The sequence below is a fragment of the Rhinopithecus roxellana genome, chromosome 8, assembly GCF_007565055.1.
Source record: "Rhinopithecus roxellana isolate Shanxi Qingling chromosome 8, ASM756505v1, whole genome shotgun sequence".
NCBI lineage: Eukaryota > Metazoa > Chordata > Mammalia > Primates > Cercopithecidae > Rhinopithecus > Rhinopithecus roxellana.
Window position 1 is genome coordinate 60612618 of NC_044556.1, and position 24889 is coordinate 60637506.

Here is a 24889-nt window from a genome sequence, read left to right on the forward strand (position 1 = left end):
CAGTTATTGTTAATTACCTTATATTATAGGTGTACATCTCATATCTCCTTACTAAATTTAAACTCCTTAAAGGTAGAACTAAAGTCTGATTTATCTCTCATTTTGCATAATACATTATAATTATGAACTTTCTATACTATTTCATTGGATAAAGTTTTCAATGAATTCAACCAATATACAAAGTACTCATAGCATCTGAATAACACACTGTAGTAATACATAATGACAAAAAATATAAATACTAGTGTAGAAGCCCAAAAAGCATAACTAACATTTAAGAGAAGTACCATTTTGGTAGTCTAAATCATGTGCAGATTAGTAAATAATGGAACCAAATAAGAAAATTCTGGTTGCACCTTTTAAAATGTGGAATCACACGAAGAAGCCACTGAAAAGTGACCTTTTTTCAAATTCTCAAAAAGTATCTGAGCGTATTGAGTGTATTTTAAAGGCCACAATACAAGACTGAGTTACACAAGCTGTGTGATATTACCATTTTTATGTTCCATAATTCAATAAAATATATCACTGGAGTATTTTCCCTCACAAACAAATGCAGATTCTGCAAATAGCAGATGATTTCCAGGAACAAATTCATTCCCGTTATTGTTACTATTCTTTTCTGTGTGTGTGTGTGTGTGTGTGTGTGTGTGTGTGTGTGTGTGTGTGTTATGGAGTTTCGCTCTTATTCCCCAGGCTGGAATGCAATGGCACAACCTCAGCTCACTGCAACCTCCACCTCCCGGGTTCAAGCGGTTCTCCTGTCTCAGCTTCCCAACTAGCTGGGATTAGAGGCGCCCGCCACCATGCTCAGCTAATTTTTTTTAATATATATATTTTTGATAGAGATGGGGGTTTCACCATGTTGGCCAGGCTGGTCTCGAACCCCTGACCTCAGGTGATCTACCGACCTTGGCCTCCCAAAGTGATGGGATTACAGGCATGAGCCACTGCACCCAGCCTATTACTACTGTTATTGTTACTAATGTTAAATATCTATCATGGAAATGGAAAAACAGGAACGATTTTAGTTAGTTGTAGTAGTTTCTAACAAGTTTTTCAAGATTACAGACTTATCAATTACCTTCTGTAACAGTGCTCAAGGTAGCAGGCAATCTACCAGTGCTAGTAACATTTTAATGAACTTGATTAAGTTTGATGAAAAGTTTCTATTACTAATCCTCAGGTAATTATCCATCATCAGGTAATAGATACTAAATTTTTGGTATCTAGTTGAACTTTGAGGATGACTGACACTGTGAAGATAAGTTTGTCTCATTTCCACATAATCTCTGGGAAACTAATTCCTGATTTTACTCTGGAAGGAAAGATTATTAAAAACTTTTTAAGCCTCTCCTGTTCACATTGTCAAGTGGTGAATACTGGACAATTCTGCATTAGAATGAGACATCTGGGCATGTGAGTTATTGCTGATTTTGTATCCCTTACAATGAGATTTTAATCCACTTGAATTCAAATTATGTTGATCACAATACATCTTCACTGGTCTAGGCACAATATACCCTAAAGGCTTCAATGAGTTTAAGTGAATGAACTGCAAATAGCAAGATCCTGACAGACACACTCTTACAGATGCAGTAAGTACTTCTTCAAACAACGTGGGAGGCTGGCAAGAAACATCAGCAGAACAGCTAGAAACACAGTAATGCGGAATGTGGTGATGTCTTTTGAGAAAAGGATTTAGCCAATCACTGGTCAATAAAGACAATAATTAAAAACACATACAGCTTCTGAGAACAAGAACCATAGCTACAAATTAAAGTTCTGCCTTCAAAGGGCTTCATTTTAAGTTACAGATCCCAAAATAATTGCCATAATTAGCATAAGCTTTGTAGGTAAAGAAAAACCTTTACTTTTTTTCTAACTTGTGACATAGGCCACTATTTGAATGAAAAAAAAAAATTGATCTTTACAAGATTTGTGTCTTTTTTTTGAGCTCATATGTACCTTTTAAATGCCATAGAATCTATAGGAATAGTCATAGGGACAAAATGAAAATGTCGTCATTATTAAACCAGATTTAAAGAAATTCCTAGAGAAGCTTCTTAGATTGATACTATTGAAAATGCCTTGGAGATCTGTGGAAGACAGTTAAATGACTGCTATTCAGCATAAAGAGTATGGCTAAACTTTTTATATTACACTCTGTATGTTTTTTTCCCATACTCAGAAATGAACAAGTGTGGTTAATAACGTTATGAGAGAAACTTGGTGCTCTACACAAAGCACAAATTGTAGAAAAAAATGCATGCACCTTGTGTTTATGGCCAGGGCCATGGGTCAAAATGAAAATCATGTCCTGTTTGAACTGAAATAATCAAGATATTTCATTTGCAGTGCATTTTTACGTTTTCTGGAAGTTTCTTTTGAGACAAAGAACATATTTATTGACAGTTTGATCTTTTTACTGGCATAATGGATGCCATAAAGACAATGATGAGATTTGAGTCCTTGTGTGTCAAAAGAGACATAAAATTTGCCTTCTTTACTTCCATTCCGATATGTTTCCTCTGAATAAGCAACAAATCCATGGTAGTTATTACCTTGAGTGACTTCCAGGTGTTAACCATGCCATGTGACTGAACTCAACTATTCTCTAACAAGAGTGGCAAGAGAGGGAAATTGTTAGTATATATGATTTCAATAACCATGAAAAATACCTTTTTTGTCTATCACCTCCATCTGCATGATGTAAAAATCCTACATAAATAGGATACTTTTTTGTGGAGAAGAGGAAGACTGAAATCTGTATAGCATAGGTGAAGTTTCTCTTTAAAAAAAGAAAGAATAGCTATATTAATGAAAGCTGAATGTAATTTATTATCTAATCCTTTAATTGTTTTTAGATTTTAAATTATATGCCTATTCTCTATAGAAAGGGAGATAAATTATTATGGTTTATACTAATTTATGACAAACCCTTTTGATGTTTTCCATTTTCTAGGTAAAAATATGCTGTTAAATTGTTATCAGCCAAACACTGATGCACTTTACATTTTCTATTAAGAAAAACAAATAATTCACACTTTTTCAAGGGAAGGTATGCACTTTTTCTGGCTTTCTTGAAATTATATTATTACTAGCAGCAAGTGCCAGCAGACTTCATGGGTGGTATTTCTCACTGAAAAGCAAGACATGAATCAATGTTTTTATTAAAGTCAACTCACTTGTCTTCATAAATAAAATATTATTAATGTTTTTCCATTTTGATTTTAATGCTAGCAAGAAGAATATACAAATTGTTAGAAAAGAGAAACAAAATACCTGGATAAACAGTTTTTCAAACTCTGTCATTTGTACATATTAAAGCAACGGCTGAGATTGTCAGTTAAGGTTCCAAACACTGATGTGTAATGTGTTTTTTTTTAATCTAAATTATTGAGTAAATTGCTTGTCTTTTATACTTTTCTTATTGAGACAGATGTGGTTAATATAATTTGTGAATGTCCTTCGTGTATTATGCATTCTATAATGACCATGTGAGCATAAATTAATAAGCAATATGAGAAAAAATAAGCAAAAATTATTTCTACAAACACACATCCACACACACATACCTGCATCCTATTTTTAAGTGAGAGAATGATTAAGGACTTAGCACAGAGCCAACACTAAAGAGAATCTCTTTATTTTTGTTTATATTATTGTTTCTCAGGCCCACAATGTTGGTATAAAGAGGGAAAGGCAGAAAAGTAAACAGTCAAATGTGCAAATGGCTATGTTAGTGGTAGCTGAGCTTGCTAAGAGCCAGCAGAAGAGGACTGATCAAAGGAAGAAACAGCAGATCTTAGTTTTGAAGAATGAGTAGGCAGTTGAAGAAGTAAATAGAGGAGGGCTACACACGTGGCTGAGATTAGAATGGGCAAAGGTGAAGGGACAGGAGGTGGCACAGCACATTTTTAACACTGTTGGTATTCAACGTGGTAAAAAGAGTAGAATGTAAGACCGGATGTCACCAGATATAAAACTGGGAACATAAGTAGAGGTGTGTTCCTAAAGAGTTTTAGGAAAACGGGTATCAATCCTTATATTAGATGCACTGTAAAAGCATCTTTTTAAAAAGACAACTCTGCGAAGAATGCTATTGTAGACACTGAGAAATGAAAATGAAAAAAATATCTGGTTTGACTGCAAGAAGGTCACAGAAACAGACACTCATTGAGATATAAGTCATATGTACTCTATCTTGTAAATTTAGACTTTGAGATATAAATTATACTTTCTTAAAATGAGGCATTCCTATCAAAATGACCTTACTTGCTTTTATTTCCATGCTTTGATATGCATAATTAACCTGAAGAATAGTATTTTCTAAATAGGATTACTACACCTTAACGGTGTACAAGACAGTTCTTTGGGCATGTAGAAAGAAAATATTAGAATTTGCTTGTATTTTACTTTTCTTCCCTGTTTTACATTTCTACTTTTTTCTATGTTCAGTATGCACATAATGCATTACTATAGTAGTGCATTCATGTAATTTATAAATTAAAAAATACACATTTATAAGAGATGCTCTAAAAACTTTGTACTGATAGGTACATATAATAGACATATTTCTGAGACAACCACCATAAAAATTAATTATTTTTACTATACCAACTAAACTGTACAGTTGTAGCTAGCACCAGGTAAACAGTACTGCTTTGATTTAGTTGAAGACATAAAGCACAGGACCTCTCATAAGCTTTGCCTTGTTGGGAATTGGAATGGACCTGTGGCCATTAATTTTATGTGTTTCTGCCCTCAAAAGTATAAAAGTACGAGGTAGGTGAGTCACACTCTGAGATCCACCAATTTCAAGGGGACCACTCATTAGCTTTGGTGGGTTCACAAACCCTCTAACAGGCATTCAGAGCACTGTGTGTGTGTGTGTGTGTGTGTGTGTGTGTGCGCGCGCGCGCGCGCGTGGTATATATTGATTTCCCTTTCACTTGAGAGGGTCTGTAACTTTAAGCTAAATCTTAAATGAGACTATAAATACCCCATACCATTATCACCATCAATTTAATTGCCTTGCCATGGTACAGAGTCTCTTCTTCATTGGCTGACTGACCTCGGTACTCCAATCACATATGCCACACTTTAAGCTACCAGCCTTCCTATATTATGGTTCTTTTGTTTCTTTGTCTTTTATGATCTGGTTATCTCTTGCTCAGGGTCATGTTCTAGCTTTGCTTGGTTCTCACTACAGGATTTGACACTGGGTTTTGCAATTTTCAAAAATTTTGCTTCCCACACTAAGCTGAAAACCAGTCCTAATATTGTGCTCCTGACCCTGGCCTTGGCTGGTTTTCTCCAAGAGGTGGCCTGTCACCTGTGACCTCTGGTTACTGCTTACATGCCAGAGTAACAAGAAGATGCCAGAGGAGTGTAGCACTTCTCTCTTTGTTCATCCTTCCTATTCAAAATATAACTCAATTAAAAGCATAATTTAACTCCAACAAGTAACATCTAAGACACTGTGCTAGGCATTTAGGGAGGATACAAAGAAATAAAACAGTTCTTGCTATTAAGGCAACTAAAATGTAGTAGTTCACAGGGCTAGTCATGCAGGAAAAGTACTCAATCCTAGGTTCTCCTACCTCAAATCCATCGCACCTTGTACCACAGCTCAATGACGATTTTGCTTACAATTATTTTGAAATTGTGTATGGGTTTTCAGGTTTGCAAGAGTATCTAATAAAGATATTTGTTTTCACTTATATTATTTTATTCTGTTAACCCCTGTGAAGGAAAACTAAATAAATGCATATGAATGAAAATATATAATGAATGACAAACTAATATTTTGAATAACCATTGCTTTAAACTTCTCTTGTCACTTGCATCCTTTTTCTATTGTGATAAAAAGCACATAATGTAAAATGATCTTACCATTTTTAAGTGTACAGTTCAGTAGTGTCAAGTATATTCACATTGTTATGAAACAAATCTCCTGAACTTTGTCATCTTGCAAATCTGAAAATTTATATCCATTAAAGTACTAATCCCCTTTTCCTCCTCTCTCCAGCTCCTGGTAACCACCATTATACTTATTTTTTTCTATGAATTTGACTACTTCAGATATTTCATATAAGGGAAAGCATACAGTATTTGTCTTTTTGTGACTGCTTTATTCAACTTAACATAATGTCCTCAAGATTCATCCATGTTGTAGCATGTGACAGGATGTTTTTCCTTTTTAAGGCTGAACAATATTCCATTACATGTATATACAATATTTTATTTACCCATTCATCTGTTGATGGACATTTGGGTTGCTTCCACCTCTTTGTTATTGTGAATAGCACAGCTATGAGCATGAGTGTACAAATACATCTTTGAGCCCCTGCTTTCAATACTTTTGGGTATATACACTTGCATCCATTTTTAACCTACACAAAGAATATCTGCTCCCGAAGACTGATATTCTGCCATCAATCTATAAGAAAGTAAATTCTCTGGAAATACGATAAGACAAAATAAATGTATTAATTTGCCTTTCAAATATAAACTAAGGTAAATTTTTCAAAGCTTCTTGATTTTCTTCATATAATAATTATGACAAAAGAAGTCCATTGTCATACCTTGATGCCAATTATACATATATAGAAAATATTCATATGCATACACAGAGAAATATGCACATACACAGACACATCCTGAAAATAGTCTACTTCAGAATAAAGTGCACTTCCACTTTTCAAATTGCAAAAATTGACTTCATATTTTCTAAATATCTTTTTTTAAAGGTCTTTTTAAACTTTTATTCCTGGCTTTTAAAAGTAATCACAGAAAGAGTAGTAGGAGATTAAGTCTGTTAAACTCACCCATACAAGGAGGAAGGAGAAGCACATGTGCTGATCTTTCTCATACTACTAACTAAAAGTTTATATAGTGCAATTAAGAGTTTTGAACCATTATTTTAAAAGCAGAGTTAAATATCAGAGGTATGTTCATAAATGAGTGGCACATGCCACATATTTAAATTCTTTCAGGACCTCAGAATCATAGAACCTGGGGCTTCTCCATCAAGTCCTGCTCCCTTATTTCACAATTGGAGAAACATGTCCAATGAGACTAAATGGCCTGTCTAATGTTACATGGCTTGTCATCCCCAAAGCTGGAACAGGAACTCCTATCATTTCATTACTTCAATATTTTTTATAACTACCTATCTTATCTTTTGTTAAAAGAATGTAGCAAAATACAGTAGATATTCAGACTGCATTCAAAGGGAAATTACTCTTTCGGCTTTTATTTCTTTTCTTTGTAATAGACGTATGCAATGCAACAACTTCCCCTCATCTCATGGGAGGATTTGAACTTCCCTGCCCTCAAGGGCCCAAAACCTGATTAGGAGTTGCTGTTGATTCTTGCCTTGGATTTTAAAAGTCTCAAAATTTGTTATAGAAGAAAAAATTAATAGGTTCTAGAGTACAGAGACAAATATGAAGATTGCAGGAGGGATTCCTGAGACTCATATAAGCACTGAGTGGAAGTTGAATAAGAAGTGTTTCCAGAGGGTAACTTAGGAATTTGAGAACTGGTCATGAGAGGTGCTCAAATGGAAGAAGACCCATTTTCCAGAAAAGAGGAGACAAATGGCAACACAAAGAACATTGTTCTGGTGTCCAAGCATAAACACTGACCCTGTAGCCTGAACCCAAGGGAGGAAAGTTCACTGTCCTCCTCTAGGGCCTACACACTGCTTTGGTGTGTATCACATTGACTATTAATAATCCAACAGAGTAATCACTATCCATTCTCCAAGGCTGCATTTGGTCTGTGTTTGAGGAGCTCATGTATTCCCCTACCCCTAATGCTAATGTCATCTCAGTCCATCTCACAATGCCCCAGGTGACCCACCTGCTCTAAAAAGAGAATGAGACCATGCACATCTAGTAGTAAGGTGAAGTAGAGGAACGACCCACATCTCTATCTAGAAAGACTGGACTGAAAAAGATTAAGGTCCTCAGAACTGAAGCAATGGTTATACTAAAATTTATAATCTCATTTTTAAAAAGTATAGTTTTGCTGTTTTGTAAGAATTCAAGACCTTTAAGTTTTTTTCTAGTTTTTCTTTCATGAATGGACAGGGGGAATGTATAAAAAATCGTTTTGTTAATCTATGAAAAAATGTTAAATAAACTAAAGCTGAAGCATTTTGTGCAATGTGTATGTATTATTTACATATATGTGTGTTTCTCTCTCCGACTCTGAATGATGCAACAGATGAAAACTAACCAATAAAGAGGATATTGTTTGATGCTTAAGAGTGAGTCAAACAACAAATGGGTAACTGTATACTGTCTGCATGACTAATGCAACTTCATTTAACTGTTATCATTTGAAAACACCAAGTATACTAATCTTGTTCGTTGTTTTTGTTTTTGTTTCTTTTGAGACAGAGTCTTGCTCTGTCACCCAGGCTAGAGTTCAGTGGTGAGATCTTGGCTCACTGCAACCTCTGCCTCGGGATTCAATCAATTTTTGTGTCTCAGCCACCTGAGTAGCTGGGATTACAGGCATGCGCCACAATGTCTGGCTACTTTTTTTGTATTTTTAGTATAGATGGGTTTTCGCCATGTTGGCCAGGCTGGTCTCAAACTCCTGGCCTGAAGTGAACTGCCTGCCTTGGCCTCCCAAAGTGCTGGGATTACAGTGAGTCACTGCACTCAGGCAAAATATACCAATCTTAACGGCTGAACTTTCAATTGTTTTTCTGTTTTGAAAACCAAGTGTGGCCTAAAGCATTTCTCAAAACACTGAAGAACAGTAAACTAAACTCCGACTTTGCCATTTATATCATTAGATCCTAATAGATATTGAAACCCTGCAAAATAGGAGACTTTTTTCTTTTTCTTTTGTTTTATTTCATTTACTTGCCTTTTTTTTTTGAGACAAGAGTATTGCTTTGTCACCCAGGCTAGAGTGCAGTGGCGCGATCTTGGCTCACTACAAGCTCTGCTTCCTGGGTTCACACCATTCTCCTGCCTCAGCCTCCTGAGTAGCTGGGACTACAGGCACCTACCACCACGCCTGGCTCATTTTTTTGTATTTTTTTAGCGGAGACGGGGTTTCACCGTATTAGCCAGGATGGTCTCGATCTCCTGACCTCGTGATCTGCCCGTCTCGGCCTCCCAAAGTGTTGGGATTACAGGCGTGAGCCACCGCGCCCCAGCCTACTTGCTTTTTTAAGTTTAGAACTGAAATTACCAAAAGGAAGTGCATATAGGTTGGCAGTAAGCAAATGAGTAGCAACAAAAAATAATTAGGAGCTATACAAAGAGTAAAAGAATGCATGAATAGGAATCTTCCAGTGACAATATTCCCCCACCTTCAATAGGGCAAAAGATCCACCACAAAAGAAGCGAATAGTCATCCTGACACTTAATTACATTTCAAAGTAGTATAGTAACATGAAAGGAACAAAACATTTTTGTTCAACAGTTTGCCTACCAGATGGGATCTCTAAATATAGTAATGTAAAACCTTTACTTGTCCTATACACAAATAAAGATAAAAGGCATAGCAACAATAGCTAAGCATTTAAATCACTGGAAATAAAATAGCACTTGAGTTAAGTTTGGAAGAATCTGGCTCATTCTAATAATGAATCTGGGAAGGCTGGAGTTCTCGGTGAAATTCAGAATACACAAGGTTGCTTCTGATATCTACCACCTGCTTATCTACCTGTTTAAACTGGTAGAATAGTTGGAAGAACAAATCAGAAACTAACAGCAGGAGACTTGGGAAAAACTAAAGAAAAACAGAAACACCTAATAGAGATTCTAAAGGCTCACAATACAAATTCCAGACTTTTGTTTTTGAAATAAGAGTTGGGACATGCCCTTGCTTTATTTCTGTGCACTCATGTGTAAATGTGGGTAATAGTTAAGAACCTGTGCTCTGGAGTCAAGTCCAGCATGTGAATCCAGGTTCTACAATTGACTGGCACTATGACTTTGAGCCAGGTTTCTTACCTCTTTGAGCCTCGTCGACAAAAGCAGACAGTGATAGTATTGAGTTTTATTGGAATTAATTTATGACAGTTTTTGGCACCTACTGAATCCCATGAATATTAGTTGCTTATTATTAATCATTACTCTTAATTCTATTCTGATTTTTTGCTGTCTCAAAAGCACGGGGTGGTGTACAATAAGATTTTCTAGTAGTAAATGGAGTTCTAAGAGTAGAACTCAAAACCTTCCCTGGCATATCTCCAAGTGGTCTTTCCTAGTAACACTGCCCTCTTCTCACCTGGCTAGGGAAGGTTATCTAGAACTTATATGGGGAAGGCAGGTCAAAAGACAGAGGCATTTTTTAAGAATTGACTATCAGAGCTCAGCCTACCCTCATTCGTCATTCTTAGGGATTTCACTTATACAACTCTCAGCTGCAGATCTACGGGCTTTGGAGAAATGACTAAGAATTTCTTTTCGATCTGGTTAACTAATGGCATTTAGGACCATTCTGGTTAACAGCACTGGTATTAATACAACACCATGATAGCTTAGAGCTGATTTTGGCAACTGATGTTTGATAGTAAACAGTTTAGTTACCTGGAAGTAGGGCGATTGTTTGGCTTATTTCACTTGGCATAATGTTTTCAAGGTTCATCCATGTTGTGCCATGTATCCGAATCGCATTCTTTTCACAGGCTGAATAATATTCCATTCCAATATGTACATAGCACATTTTCTTTATCTCTCCATCTGTAGATAAACATTTGAGTTGTTTCCACCTTTTGGTACTTGTGAATAATGCTGCTATAGACCACTGAAGTACAAGTATTTGAGTTCCTGCTTTCATCTCTTTTGGGCATAAACCTAGGAGTGCAACTGCTGGATCATATGTTAAGTCAATGTTTAACTTGTTGGGGAACCACCAAATTATTTCTATTGCTGCAACATCATTTTACATTCCCATCAGCTATGCACAAGGTTTCTAATTTCTACACATCTTCACCAATACTTATTTTCTGTTTTATTTTAATCAAAAACCAGAGCCATTCTAATGGGTATATAAAGTAGAATCTCTTTAGATTTGCTTTGTAAACTATTTATTAAAAATAAGACACACGAAGAGAAGTTATTATTATATGCTTCCCTTACCCTGTGTATCAAAAGCTGCAAACATCCTGTGCGAGTCCCAAAGTGAAAGGTAAAATATCGCTCTATCTATTACATTTTAAACATAATAACACTAATAATTTCTCCAAATAAGGTAATCTTGAGTTTTGGGATTGCATTTAAAATTCCTAGAGCAAATGCTCAGGGCATAAACATATCCATTAGTCATTACAGAAGTCCATACGAGGCTGACACACGTAGAATACCATTATTAGCAAAACTAAACTCAGTACACTTACAACTGCCTCAAACTTGACCCCAAAGTATCGAAAGCTCTTCGGAGAGCGGGCCAGCCGCAGTGCGCATGCGCACTCCCGGGCGTGCCCCCTCCCGTGCCTGCGTATTTGCGTGCGCGGCCCCGCGCGGCAACGCAGGGGCGGAGCCGCATGACTGGCGGTCGTATCAGCTATGGCGGCTGCGTCGGGGTCAGTTCTGCAGCGCTGTGTCGTGTCGCCGGCTGGGAGGCATAGCGCCTCTCTGATCTTCCTACATGGCTCAGGTGGATTTCAATTTTACGTCCTGGTTTTCTACAGCGCGGGAAACAACTTCCCCTCGGTTACCCCAGTATTGCCCAAGTGGAGGTGTCGCCCGGCCCAAATAGGGCCCAGTGGGTGGCTCCCCCGTCGCCAGCCCCTATTGTGGATGCACGGGCAGCGCCACCTGCCCCCAGCCGCTCTCCTTAATCTTTCTCTTTCTATCGGGCGGTCACTGGCCCACCACCCTCGCTTTGGGGCCTTGTGTCCCGCCGCTCAGCCGGCTCTCCATCCACACAACATTCTCTCCAGTGCAACCTTTACCACCTCCCCATTCCTCGCCCCAAGTTTAAACAGAGCAAGTTAGTAAGGTAAGTCTTCTGCTAGAGGGAAATTATTTAGTGTTTTTCATGATCAGCTACTAGAGATTTTTCAGTCGTAATTGCCCATTGCTTTCTCCAGGCTCCCATACTAATGTAGACAATTGAGATTCACAGTTAATCTTAGATACTGTTTACAGAGTATCTCTTTTCTGTAACCCACTGTGCCATGGTTGGAGTGTTTTCTCTCCCTTTCCTTTTTCCTGCTTCTCTTTCCTTCCTTCCCCTTTCCCGCCTGTGTCATTAAACTTCCAAGATAGACTACAGGGGCAGGAGCCCCAGGGGCAGGTATCTTCCACTGCTTACCCTTAGTAACGTGTACTTAATGCTGTATCGTTTCTTAACACTCATCTGTAATCACTTTTGTCAGTCTTCTTCACTGGATTGTGAGCTTCCCATTGGATTGTGAGAGTAAGGGCCCTTGTGTCAATCTTTGCACCCCCAGTGCTTGGCCCAGGGTAAGGGCTCAGGAAATGTTTTTTAAAGAAATGAGATGCAGCCGGTGTCCTCAGGGGGCCTACCTAAAGTTAAAAACAAAAACAATCCAATTAGTTTGAGTCAGCAGTGCATGGAAGATCACAAGACGGTGCGTGGTTTCCTGCCAAGTGAATTGTAAGAGAAAAAAATGTGGTTAGGCATTATTAAGGCATTTGGAAGATGAAAAGCTTGTCAGACTTTTCGAAGAAAGTGGTCTTTGAGCCGAGACAGATAGGCTTAAAAGGGACTGTGATTGGAAGGGAATTGGAAAGGTACTGGGCAGAGACCTGGAAAAGGGCAACTGTGGGACGTATTCTCTTTATTTTGAAAATGAGGCCAGACAGGTTCAGCAGCTTGGCCAAGGTCTCTTTGCTGTTACTGTGAGTAGTGGCAGATTTGGGATTAGAACCCAAAGCTCTCTGACCTCGAACTCAGGGCTTTGGTGGGGTAAGGGTGAAAAAGCTTGAACTAGGATGTATTGTTTTGGAAATAGGGAAGAAGAGGGCCAATAGTGTTTAAAGGGAAAGACTTGGCATATATTTAGAAGGTGAAGTGTGCAAGATGACAGCGGTAGTTGATAACTAGGACACTGGTGGTACTATTTAGGGCTCCAAGAGTGTTCTTTCATAAGTACCCAGAAATTCCCCAACACTGTACCCTTTCTCATAATCAATTCTCATTACATTTAGGAAGAACTCCTAGACTATGTTCTTTTTTCCCCTGGACCTCTTTGCTTAAAGTAACTATCCTTTTTTAAAAATTTCAGATTACATTTTTATAACCTGTAATGATATGTCTCTAAAATTCAGAGTCATGTATGTATGTATTTTTTTCCTTTGCACTTTGAACCAAGAATTTATGCAAAGAATTCTGCCAAGTATGCGAGTATAATGTAATTCCTATATGTTTAAATATCCATTGAAGTAAATAAAACCTTATTGGGAGTAGGTCTTTATCATCTTTATCGTTAGGAGTAGGTCTTTATCATCCAGTAGGTCTTTAGCAGCTAGTGATTTTACATTAAACTTTAATATATGCGGTTATGTTATAGGAGATGTTTGGTTTCTGCTTAATTAGAATATGGGCAAAGCAATTCTAACAGTTTAATCACACTCAGTTTTACCATACTGTTAACCAGTTTTAACAGTTTTATTATGGAATAAGGTACTAGCTTTTTAAAAAGTGGACATTGTGAATGCATAGATGTTGTTTTGCAGCTTCATTCTTACTCTTCAAGGCTGAAAAAATGTTATTAAAGACGTATTTTGTTTTTTCAAATAAAAAACCTTAAAAGCTTGAGATTTTCTTCTAGGAGATAGCAGCCATAGAAGAACATATGGGAGTGTAAATTATATATAGCCAACTTAATAATTATATATAGCCAACTTAATTTGAGCCTTTTCTATTAATAAAGTACTAAAGATGGACCTTCCTTTAAGATGATGAAAATAAGTGATAGGTTAATTAGTTTTGTTCAGTCTCTCAGATCAGATTAATTCACTCTTATTTGCTCCCATAGGACACTGGTTCTTCTTTCAGTAGTAGTCATCATACTTGTAATTATGTAACGTAATGTCTGTATTCCACACTAAGCTATTAGGTGCACAAAGCACAAACCATGTGTCTTGTTTATGGCTTTCTTCTTGTGTAGTAAGGCTCAGCAAGGTTGACTGAGTAGCTTCTTGGTAAAGTCACCAGTAAGCTCAAGCTCTGTGTCACTCAATGTAATGGACATTTTCAGTCTTCCTCTTATGTGAAGCTGTCATCCACATTCAGCTTTCTTCTCAAAAAACTCTCCTGGTTCTTTTTCTATCTTGATTTGCTCCTTCTGGTTTCTTCTGCAGACTCATCCTCCTCTACCTTGCCATTAATGATGGGGTTTCTCTAAATTTGGTTCAAGGTATTTTCACTCTACATTTTTCTCCCTAGGCTAATCACAGAAGTCTCCTAGAGATACCCATTTGTGTCCCCGGTGTATAGGTAAAAATAGAATGTTTGAATTTCTGTGGAGATACATAGATTCTATTTTTGAGCTTTAGACAAGTTTATCTAACTGCCTGATACATTCATTCATGAATCTATTCATTCAAGAAATATATCACAGCCTCCATGAGTAAGGCACTGTTCTGTGCTCTGATCATATAGCAATGAACAAAACAAATCACTGCTCTCATGGAGCTTATGTTCTAATGAAATAAATAAATACTATAGTAGAAGGTAGTAAGTTTTATGGAAGCAAAGAAAGCAGGATAAGGGAATGCTTCCTTGGATGAGGAGTTGGAACAGTGTTACAATTTTAAATAAAGTAGTCAGGATATGCCTCACTGCAAAGACGACAGAAGATGAAACTTTACAGCTAGACTTAGGTGATGAGAATAATGTAGATATTGGGTTAGACTGTTCAGACAAAGGAAAAGCCAAGTCGGAGGTTCCAGGGTAGGTTCCTTGACATGTTCAAGGAACAGCAGTAAGGCTAGTGTGCCTGGAGTGAGAAGAATAGGAAGGGATATCCAAGAGGGTACTGGCATCCAGGTAGTGTAGGGCAGGGGTTGGCAAACTTTCAGTAAAAAGTCACGTAAGCATTTTAGCTTTTGTGGGCCATGTAAGGTCTCTTCCCCATATTTTTCCCTTCTCTTTCTTTTTAAGAAAGGACTTTTTAATAATGTGAAACTCATTCTTAGCTTATCCTCCTTAAGGACCCTAGGCTGGATTTTGTCCTCCCCTCTACCTGTCCATAGTTGCTCAGTCAACCCATGGTGTTAGACCTTGTATGCATTACAAAGAGGCACCTCACACTCAACCTGTGTATGCCTGTTGCTTATGTTTCCTGCTTAGGCCGGTGTCTAATATTATTGTTCACCCAGTTACTCTGGTCAAAAGCCTGTCAGTCATCCATGAAACCTTTCACTATTGACCCTTCATAAAAAATCCGTTGCCAATCTCTATTAATTTTACCACCTAAATTTCTCTAGTATCTATCTACATCATCACCCTAGTCTAAGCATGAACAATAGTTTCCTAACTGATCTCTGTACATCTACTTTTGCTCTCTTTCAATTCTGTCTTGCCACATTTTCCAGATTGATCCTTTAGAATCATGCCAACCTTTCTGCCAGAAATATTCATGGCTTCTCCATGAACAGATTTGTCAGGTTCCTACAGTTTCTCTGGTCTCATTTTATAGACACTGCTCTTCTTTTCATTCTCTGCTTTTCAGTTCTTACATGTCTTACTGCTCCCTCTTGTCCAGAATCTTGGCACCTGCCCTTTCCTTTGCTTGGGATACTTTTTGCTTCTGCCCTGCACTTCTCACCATCCTGTAGACTTTAGTTCAAACCATTTAGCAACTATCTTTGGATACCTAGTTTTTGTCAGTCCTGTTCTAGGCACTATGTGAACAAATAACTCAGATAAAATACATAATAAACTTCGTCTTGCATAGTTTATAGGCTAGTGCATTTATCCTTGAACTCCATTAGCCAGTCAATTCTGAATGTAATAAATCCTTGCAGCAGCAAGTGTCTCATCTTTGAAGTGGTTACGTTTGCCTTTCACATTTATTTGTGTGATTTTTTGACTAATTTCTGTTTTTCGCAATATGCTACAGACTCCATAAGAATATGGACTCGATTACTCCCTTACCCCGCCATCATTGCCTCTCTAGAGCTGAACACAGTGTTTAACACATTAATAGGGATTCAATAGACAGTTTTTGAACTGACACCTTAATGAGTTAATTGATGAAAAAATTAAAGTTGTGACCTCTTAATTTCCTCCTCAGGACTCCATAAGATAGACTTCTATTTCCTTCCATTTTTTGTGTAAATACATATATATTAATATTTGTATGATTTTTTTATTACTTATCAGCTTTGGAGTAGGTAATCATTCTTTTGGATCATGTAAACATGTTATCAAAATTAAATTATGATTTCTTCAAGTTAAAATTACATTGAGTATACCTTTTGGACTTTTTTTTAAACAAGAAAATTATATTAGGTTCTTCTAACTACAGAAGTTTAACAATCACTTTAGGAATTTATTACTATTAAGAATAAGATAAATGACTTAAAAATCACATATAAATACAGAAATAATTTTTTTTTAGAAAAATCAATTTATTTATTCCTGTAATACCCACTAAACAATTAGGAAACTTAAAACTTAAGCTTAAACAAGATCTTCAGAGTAATCAATGGTGAAGCCAGGAGTAAAATAATCAAAATTATTGCCAGTTACTGAGACCTGGTTAGTTAATTCATATTAATAAGTCAGTTTCTATACAGTTATTATTATGTATGTAGGTTTTTTAAATCCCTTATTCCATCCTCTGTGTGACGTAAAAGTTTTAGACTGCTTTGAAATGCATTGTATTACTAAAATATTTATTTTAATCTTGATTTTGTGATTCATCAGGTGATTCTGGACAAAGATTAAGAATGTGGATCAAGCAGGTTTTAAATCAAGATTTAACATTCCAACACATAAAAATTATTTATCCAACAGCTCCTCCCAGGTATGTAGTAATTTATCTCACTTGTCAATATAACTCTGTGGCATAAAATATATGTAAAGAGATTTGCCAGCTAAGAGTTCTTTAAGCTTGATTTTGTATTTAAGATACTTTAAATTAGAGTACTTTGTCCCCAGAATGTATCCTTTATTGCAGCGACACTGTTGGACCAAGTTTTGTCAGGTGAGTAATTTGTTCCCTCTGTAAAGCATTCCCTAAAGCTCTGAATTTAAACTGTGTCCCAAGCATGGCTTATGTAACTCTGCTTCCTCTTGCCCTGCAGATTGCTCAACTTTCATACTTTCTTCTTCCCTACATTCACCCCAAAAGGAAACTTAATAACTCCAACAAGTATAATCTTTCTAATAATTTAGTTAAGCCAGAGTTCATAATCTCTGGAAAAGGGTTTTATGGCATTCTTTCCACATTTAAAAGGATTATTAAGAAACAATGTTATGCTTTTTTAATCAGTAAACCAGAATAGGAAGATGGAATTGACTACTTAATAAATATTTAGGTTATATAACCTGTAGGTGTGTGCAACAAAATTCACAGTAATAAAACTGCTATAGTTTTGAGATCTAACTGCTCTTTGTAAATATTAAATTAACATCTGCATAGTCTTTTATTCGGAACACATGCCGTAAATCAAGTATTGGAGATTTTTTTTGGTTAAGTGAAATGATACGTGGAGCTATGCCCCAATCTGATTTGTCATAATCTGTTCTTGATTTTTTTTTTTCTTTTTATTTTTCTGAGACAGAGTCTCACTCTGTTGCCCAGGCTGGAGTGCAGTGGTGCAGTCTTGGCCCACTGCAGCCTTTGCCTCCCGAATTCGAAGGATTCTTCTGCCTCAGCCTCCTGAGTAGCTGAGAATACAGGCGTGTGACACCACGCCCAGCTAATTTTAAAGACAAGGTTTTGCCATGTTGGCTAGGCTGGTCTGGAACTCTTGACCTGAGGTGATCCACTCACCTCGGCCTCCCAAAAAGTGCTGGTATAACAGACATGAACCACTGCGCCCAGCCTGTTCTTGATTTTTTCTTATCAGGCATACTATGCAAATGCCTTGCTTTATATTTCCGTTAACTTAGTATTAAAGAGAAATAAAACCAGAACTTCAAGGACGTTTTTATATGTACTAATAAGAATTTACTTACTTTAATTGATAGAATTGAAAAAGAGAGAACAAAATGATAATGTAAGACTGAAGACTCAAAGGAGTTATTATTTAAATGTAATTTTAGTAGAGTTCAAAAGTTTGGTCATGTAGTTGAAAGACCTAGTCACCAGTGGTTATTTTTGTGCTCTAAATTGCCTGTCTTTGAAAATGTCAAAAGAGCTTTTTGTTACTGATTTTTAGGGTAGTTGAGTTGGAAGGAAGAAACATAGTGGTATTTCTGCAGAGAGGAAAGAAGTTCATTTCTGCCTAAATATAAATACAATTGTCTGATTAATCATAAGACCATTGAAAACCTTATTCTAGGAATTAATGTTTTTTATCTTAAGAATTTCATGTCATTACCAATTGTGATAGGAATTCTAGACAGTATTTCTCAAACTTTAGGCCGGAGATATTTCAGAAAATCCAGAAATCTTCATGTGCACTAAGCGTTATTTGTGGTTGCTGTTGTGATTTAGTAAAATATGAAATCATTGGACTAGCCAGCTTCATAGTAACTTTTTGTTATACAGTTTTATAATCAATAGCTATTTGGACAGATCATCAAACATTTTAGACCATATTCACCAACAGAAGTATAATATGAGCTACAAATAAATTAAAATTTTCTTGATACCACATTATAAAAAGGAAGAAATATGTAAAATTTTAATAATACATTTTATTTAACCCAGTATATTCAAAATATTCAACATGTAATTGGTATAAAATTATTAGTGATATTTTATATTTTTCACACTAAATTTTCAAAAATTGGCATGTGTTTTACATATACTACATATCTTACTTCTGATGCCAGCTACATTAACTTACACTTAAGTTAAATAATAGTGAAAATTAAGTTCCTCAAGTTGCACTGGCTACATTTATGTGCTTTATAACCTTATGTGGTGGGGGCTGCCGTTTTCTACAGCTTAGTTTTAGACCTTAAAGAGGAGTTCCCATATACAATATATTCGGAGCCACTGTTCTAGATTTAAGTCATCATTTTTACTTATGCATACAATACTTATTGGTTTGCTCAAGTTTTCACTTATTAGTAGCGAAACATAGAAGATTTCCACCACATTACTTTAAATATTAAATTATTTAATTGCAATAGAAAATGAAGCTGGCATAAAGTTGAGAACAAACATAGTTGACTCTTGGTAAGCATAAAAAACATAAGGCTCAATTTGTGGGAGTGAAAGTGTGAGGGTGTGCAAGAATGAAGCCTCTTGATCTGGACCATTTGGTCTTCCGTGAGCATTAGATATAGGAACACATGGGTTTGGTTAATACTGTAAGGCAGTTCGATGGAGGTCAGTTAAGAGAGATATCATACTTAGTACATTACAATTAGCTGATTTTTTCCTACCTTGTGCTAGACTAATTTTCTAAAACAGTTTATATGATACTTACTGCTGTATTCCTACAGACCCTGAAGGATACAGTATCTCTAAGCACTTAGCATAGAACCTGACAAATAGATGTTTAGTGAATATCGAATAAATATCTTGCAATATTTGCTTGTTATAATTTAAAATAGTGTAATAGGAATGAGGAATTGTGGGTATTTATATATAATACTAATATTTTAATTGTATAATAGTTTATGCCTATGTGAGGTTTTAAAAAGCATATTTTGTTGTGGTAAATAATCTAAGAATTGTTGTTCATAAAGGGTTGCAGTTACTTGTCCTAGGGCATGACCCAGTAATAGGTTAATTGAGTGAGCACAAGATTATGGGCCACTTTTAACTAATGAGTCTCAAATTGAGGAGCACTGCGGTGTCATTAAGTCTACAGCTTTTAACTGGTTTCCACACTTCAGAATGCTGTTTGATAGTATTTTATTAGAATGCTCTGGCATTCATGGTGTACTTTGCTGTTTTAAGACTTCTAACTGATGTTCCTAACACATGACCCTGTTTAGGCAAGCAGTTTGGGCATAGATTTATTGTCCTTGCTTTTGTAGCATAATATGGGTTCATTTGGGGTTATAAGGATAGTTGCTACCTTCCATCTATTATGGCAGTGTTTCTTGTGCTGCTAATAAGAGAGACTCTGGTGTCATCTACCTTGCTTGCTACCTTTCCGATGACATCTAAAGGAGGCATGTGATAGATACGTGCCTTCCTTAACTCTCACTTTTTTTAATGTGATTGGTTCAGGATAAAAATGAATTTTAACAACCTTTTTAAAAATTTATCAGGCCGGGCGCGGTGGCTCAAGCCTGTAATCCCAGCACTTTGGGAGGCTGAGACGGGCGGATCACGAGGTCAGGAGATCGAGACCATCCTGGCTAACACGGTGAAACCCCGTCTCTACTAAAAAATACAAAAAAAATAGCCGGGCGAGGTGGCGGGCGCCTGTAGTCCCAGCTACTCGGGAGGCTGAGGCAGGAGAATGGCGTAAACCCGGGAGGCGGAGCTTGCAGTGAGCTGAGATCCGGCCACTGCACTCCAGCCTGGGTGGCAGACTCCGTCTCAAAAAAAAAAAAAAATTATCAAGATTTCATGCTTTAACATTTTGCTACATCTTTCCAATATTGTCCACATTTCTGGTAATTATTCTCTTTCCTGTTTTTTTTCTTTTACCACATGTAAACCTGTAAGTTTTTCTCTACTACAGATATTTCATGGACTATGTTATTCCTATAGGGTATACTGAAGATATTACTTGGCTTGTAAAATCATTCAATTGATGGCATGTAAATGATATTCAGGGTTTACCTGCCTGTTAGTTGGCCAGTTTTGTCCTAGAATGTATCTAGTCTCCCGTTACATGGAAATGATGCTTACTATTATGTGGCTTTACCCAAGCCAGTATTTATAGAAATGAGTGAAAATGAAACGTATAAATGCAGGTTAAGCTTTATTAACTTTGGTACACAATGCCAAACCTATTTCCAGAGAGACTGTAACAGTTGACAGCCTCGCCAGCAGTATTCAATATTCCCATTTATCTCACATCCTCCTGAATACTTTCCATTGTCTTTTTAATTTTAGACAAACCAGTAGATGTGTAATGGTATCTTATTGTGCTTTTAATTAATATTTCTTTAATGCTAATGATGTTCCACACTGTTTCATATGCTTATTGAGCATTTAAATATCCTCAAAAGAAATGCCCACTCAGATTATTTGCCCATTCTTTTTATTTGGTCATCTTTTTCTATTGATTTGTTGGAGCTCTATAGTTTTTTGGCTACAGTTTATTATTTTTGTTGGATATATGAATACAAATACCTTCTCTTTGTGGTTTGCATTTTCACATTCTTAATGACATCTTGTGGACATAAGTTCTAACATGTTTCTTTAAAATTACAGTGAAATACAAAAATTGTATGTGCATAGTTAATTTTGATAAATTATAGTACAGAGAATTTTGGTAACTTTATGCACCTATTTACCTCAATTAAGTTGGAGAATATTCTCATCACCGCAGAAAGTTTCCTCGTGCTTCTTTCAAGTCAATTCCCATCTCATGTGTTATTGTTTGGATGTCTATTACTATAGCATAGTTTGGCTTGTTCTTGAATTTCAGTTAAATGGAGTCATTTAGTGAAATGATTTAATGTAATCTTGTGTCTGGCTTCTTTTATTCAACTTGGTATTTTTGGAGTTCATCTATATTTGTGATGTGTATATCAATAGTTCAATTTTAAAAATTCTAAGTAGGTATTGTATAAATACACCACAATTTCTTTATCTACTGTTATTGCACATTTGGAGAACTAATGAATAATGTTACCATAAATATTCTTGTTACAAGTCTTTTTGTGAGCATAATTTGAATTCTTATCTAGACTCTATTCCATTGGTCTGTTGGTCTAATCTTATAGTAGTACAAAATTGTTTTAATTATCACAGCTGTATAGAAAATTTTGAAACCAAGTGGTATAAGTTTTGCTCATTCTATGTTACTTACATTTACGTGTAAATTTTAGAACCTGCTCTTCAGTTTTACAAAACACCTGTTTGGATTTTGATTGAAATTTCATGGAATCTATTTTGATTTAGAGAAAATAGATGCCTTCTAATACATACACATGGTATGTCTCACCATTTATTTAGGTCTTTATTAATTTCTCTCAGAAGTGATTTGGAGTTTTTAGTGTAGAAGTCTTTTGCTAAATTTATTTACAAGTATTTTGTTTCTTCATGTTATTGTAAATGGAATTTTAAAAAATTTAATTTTTAAATTGTTGCTAGTACAGAGAAATAAATTTACTTTTTTATTTTCTCCTGTGTCCTCCTATCTTTCTAAATTCACTTATTTCTAGTACTTATTTAGTATATTCCTTATGAATTTTCTGTATGCATTTTATTTCATTGTCTTGCTTTTTTGAACTTGTTTGAACTTCCAGTACCATGTTAAATAGAAGTGAGTACTTCCTTCCTGTGTAATCTTAGAGGGGAAGTGTTCAGTATTTCACTGTTAAGTGTGATGTTAGTTCTAGGGTTTTTTTTGTATTTTTGCCTTTTTTTTAATATCGAGGACATTTCTTTGCCTAATTAGCTGAGAGGTTTCTTTGTGAATTTATCAAATGCTTTTCTATGTCCTTTGAAATAGCCATGGTTTTTGTCTTTCATTTTGTTAACACAGTGAATTACATTAATGGATTTCCAAGTCTTAAACCAACCTTACATTCCTGAGATAAACCCTTTTGTAATATATTATCCTTTTTATATGTATCTGAATTCGTTTTGCTAATACTTTGGTAAAGAATTTTATGTCTGTGTTCATGAGGAATATTGTTCTGTGATTTTCTTTAATGCCTTTGAAAAACTTTATCATCAGGATTATGCTAGTCTCTTAAAAGCATTGGGAAGGATTCCCTTCTGTGTCTGAGTTTATGTTATTTCTTCCTTAAATGTTTGATAAAATTCACTAGTGAAATTACCTGAACCTGAGATTTCCTTGTATGAAGGTTTTGGTATTGAATTCAATTTCTTTCATAAAACCAAAATATTCAGATTTTATATTTATTTTTATGCCAGTTTTGATAATGTGTGTTTCTTATGAAATTTGTATCTTTTTTCTGATTTGTCAAATTTATTGACACAAAGATGTTCATGATATTTCCTTTTAATGCTTTTATGATTTGTTGTTGATACATTTTATTTCATTACTGGTAATAATTTGTATATTTTCTCTTTTTTTTCGTGGTTCATCTTACCAAGAGGTTACCAATTTTATTAAGCTTTTATAGAACCAACTTTGGCTTTCTTATTTTCTCTCTTAATTGCTTTCTATTTCATTTATATCTATTCTTATATTTCTTATTTTCTTCTATTTACATTAAATCTGTACATTTCTCAGTAATATTACTTTAGCTAAGTTCCACTAATTTTTTCTCTCTCTTTTTATTTGTGTTGAAATGTTTTCAAATCTTCATGGTCCCATTGCTGTACTTATATAACAGACCACCTCAAATAATAATCGTTTTGTTACATTCACAAATTTTGTGGGCTAAGAATTCAGAAGGGGGCCAGTGGTTATGACTTGATCTGGGGCCTCTCCTATGGGGAAACTTGAAGACTGGTGATGACTCGTCATGTGATTGCTAGGAACTGGAATCATCTGAAGGCTCACTCACATATATGGCATAATGCTGGATATATGGCATAAAGACCTTCCTTCCTTTGGTCTTATTACTGTAACACCTATGTGAGACCTCACCATGTAGTATCTTGGGCTTCCTGGCAGCATGGAGGCTGGATTCCAAGAGCAAGTGTCTAAAGAGAACCAGACCTATAGACCTAGTGTTAGCAGTAACATAGTACTCTTCCCTCGTTAGTTAAAAGACTACTTAGAATCAAGCGGAGAAAACAGACTTCTGTTTCTTGATGAAGTGTCAGACAGAGGTACACTGTAAGAAGGGCATGTGGGATGGAAGGTATTACTCTGGCCAGTTACGGAAAATATAGTTCTGGGACCTATATAACCCATGGGTCCCAAATAACCCATAAGTTCTGGGTCCTCATTAACCCAGGAGTTATTTAGAAATATGTTCTTTCCAGATATTTGGAGCTCTTCTAGATATTCTTATTACTGCTGATATCTAGTTTCATTTCATTATTGTTAGAGAAAATAGCCTGTATGATTTTCTTCTTTTTGATACTCATTGGGACCTTTTTATGGCTTTGCATATGGTCTATCTTGGTGACTATTACTGTGCATTTCTGTGTGTCATGTTCTATAAATGTTAATGGTTCACAGTGTTTGAAAGCATCACATAAATTCTGTATATGCTTAGTGATTACTTTTCTAAGTTGTTCTGTTAGTTACCAAGGGATGGGTATTAAAACCTCTGTGATTGTAGATTGGTCTGTTTCTCCCTTTAGTTCTGTCAGTTTTCTCTTTATGTATTTTTAGGCTATATTATTAGGTGCATATTCATGTAGTATTATTGTCTTTTTATGGCTACTTTTATCTATAAAATGTTCCTTTTTAATTTGTGGTAATACTCTGTTGTGCTGTGTTTAATAAAAATATAGTATACCTCAATTTCCCTATGCTTACTGTTTACATGACACTTTTCATCCTTTTACCTTTTGATTAGAGCTGTACAGTATGTCTTTTTCCATTCTTTTGCTTTTAACCTACCTATATCATTATATTTAAAGTGGATTTCTTATAGACAACACATAGTTGGGTTTTGTTTTCATCTTTAACCAAGCTGATAATTTGTCTTCCAAGTGATTTGTTTAAGCAATTTACATCTTGAATTTAGGTCT

The 24889-nt window shown here is 35.8% G+C and overlaps 1 protein-coding gene across 2 annotated transcripts in view; it reads left to right on the plus strand.

Annotated features, from left to right (window-relative positions):
- Positions 1-11499: 11499 nt before the first annotated feature.
- Positions 11500-24889, plus strand: part of LYPLAL1 (lysophospholipase like 1) — a 39400-nt gene continuing 26010 nt past the window's right edge. The window contains exons 1-2 of one of the 2 annotated variants that reach the window (XM_010366692.2): positions 11500-11637; positions 16885-16984. In XM_010366692.2, coding sequence (XP_010364994.1) covers positions 11547-11637; positions 16885-16984 — 191 coding nt within the window. In that variant the 5' untranslated portion in view covers positions 11500-11546. Of the gene's footprint in view, positions 11983-16884; positions 16985-24889 lie in introns of both variants that reach the window. The other variant, XM_010366693.2, reaches the window with a different exon arrangement.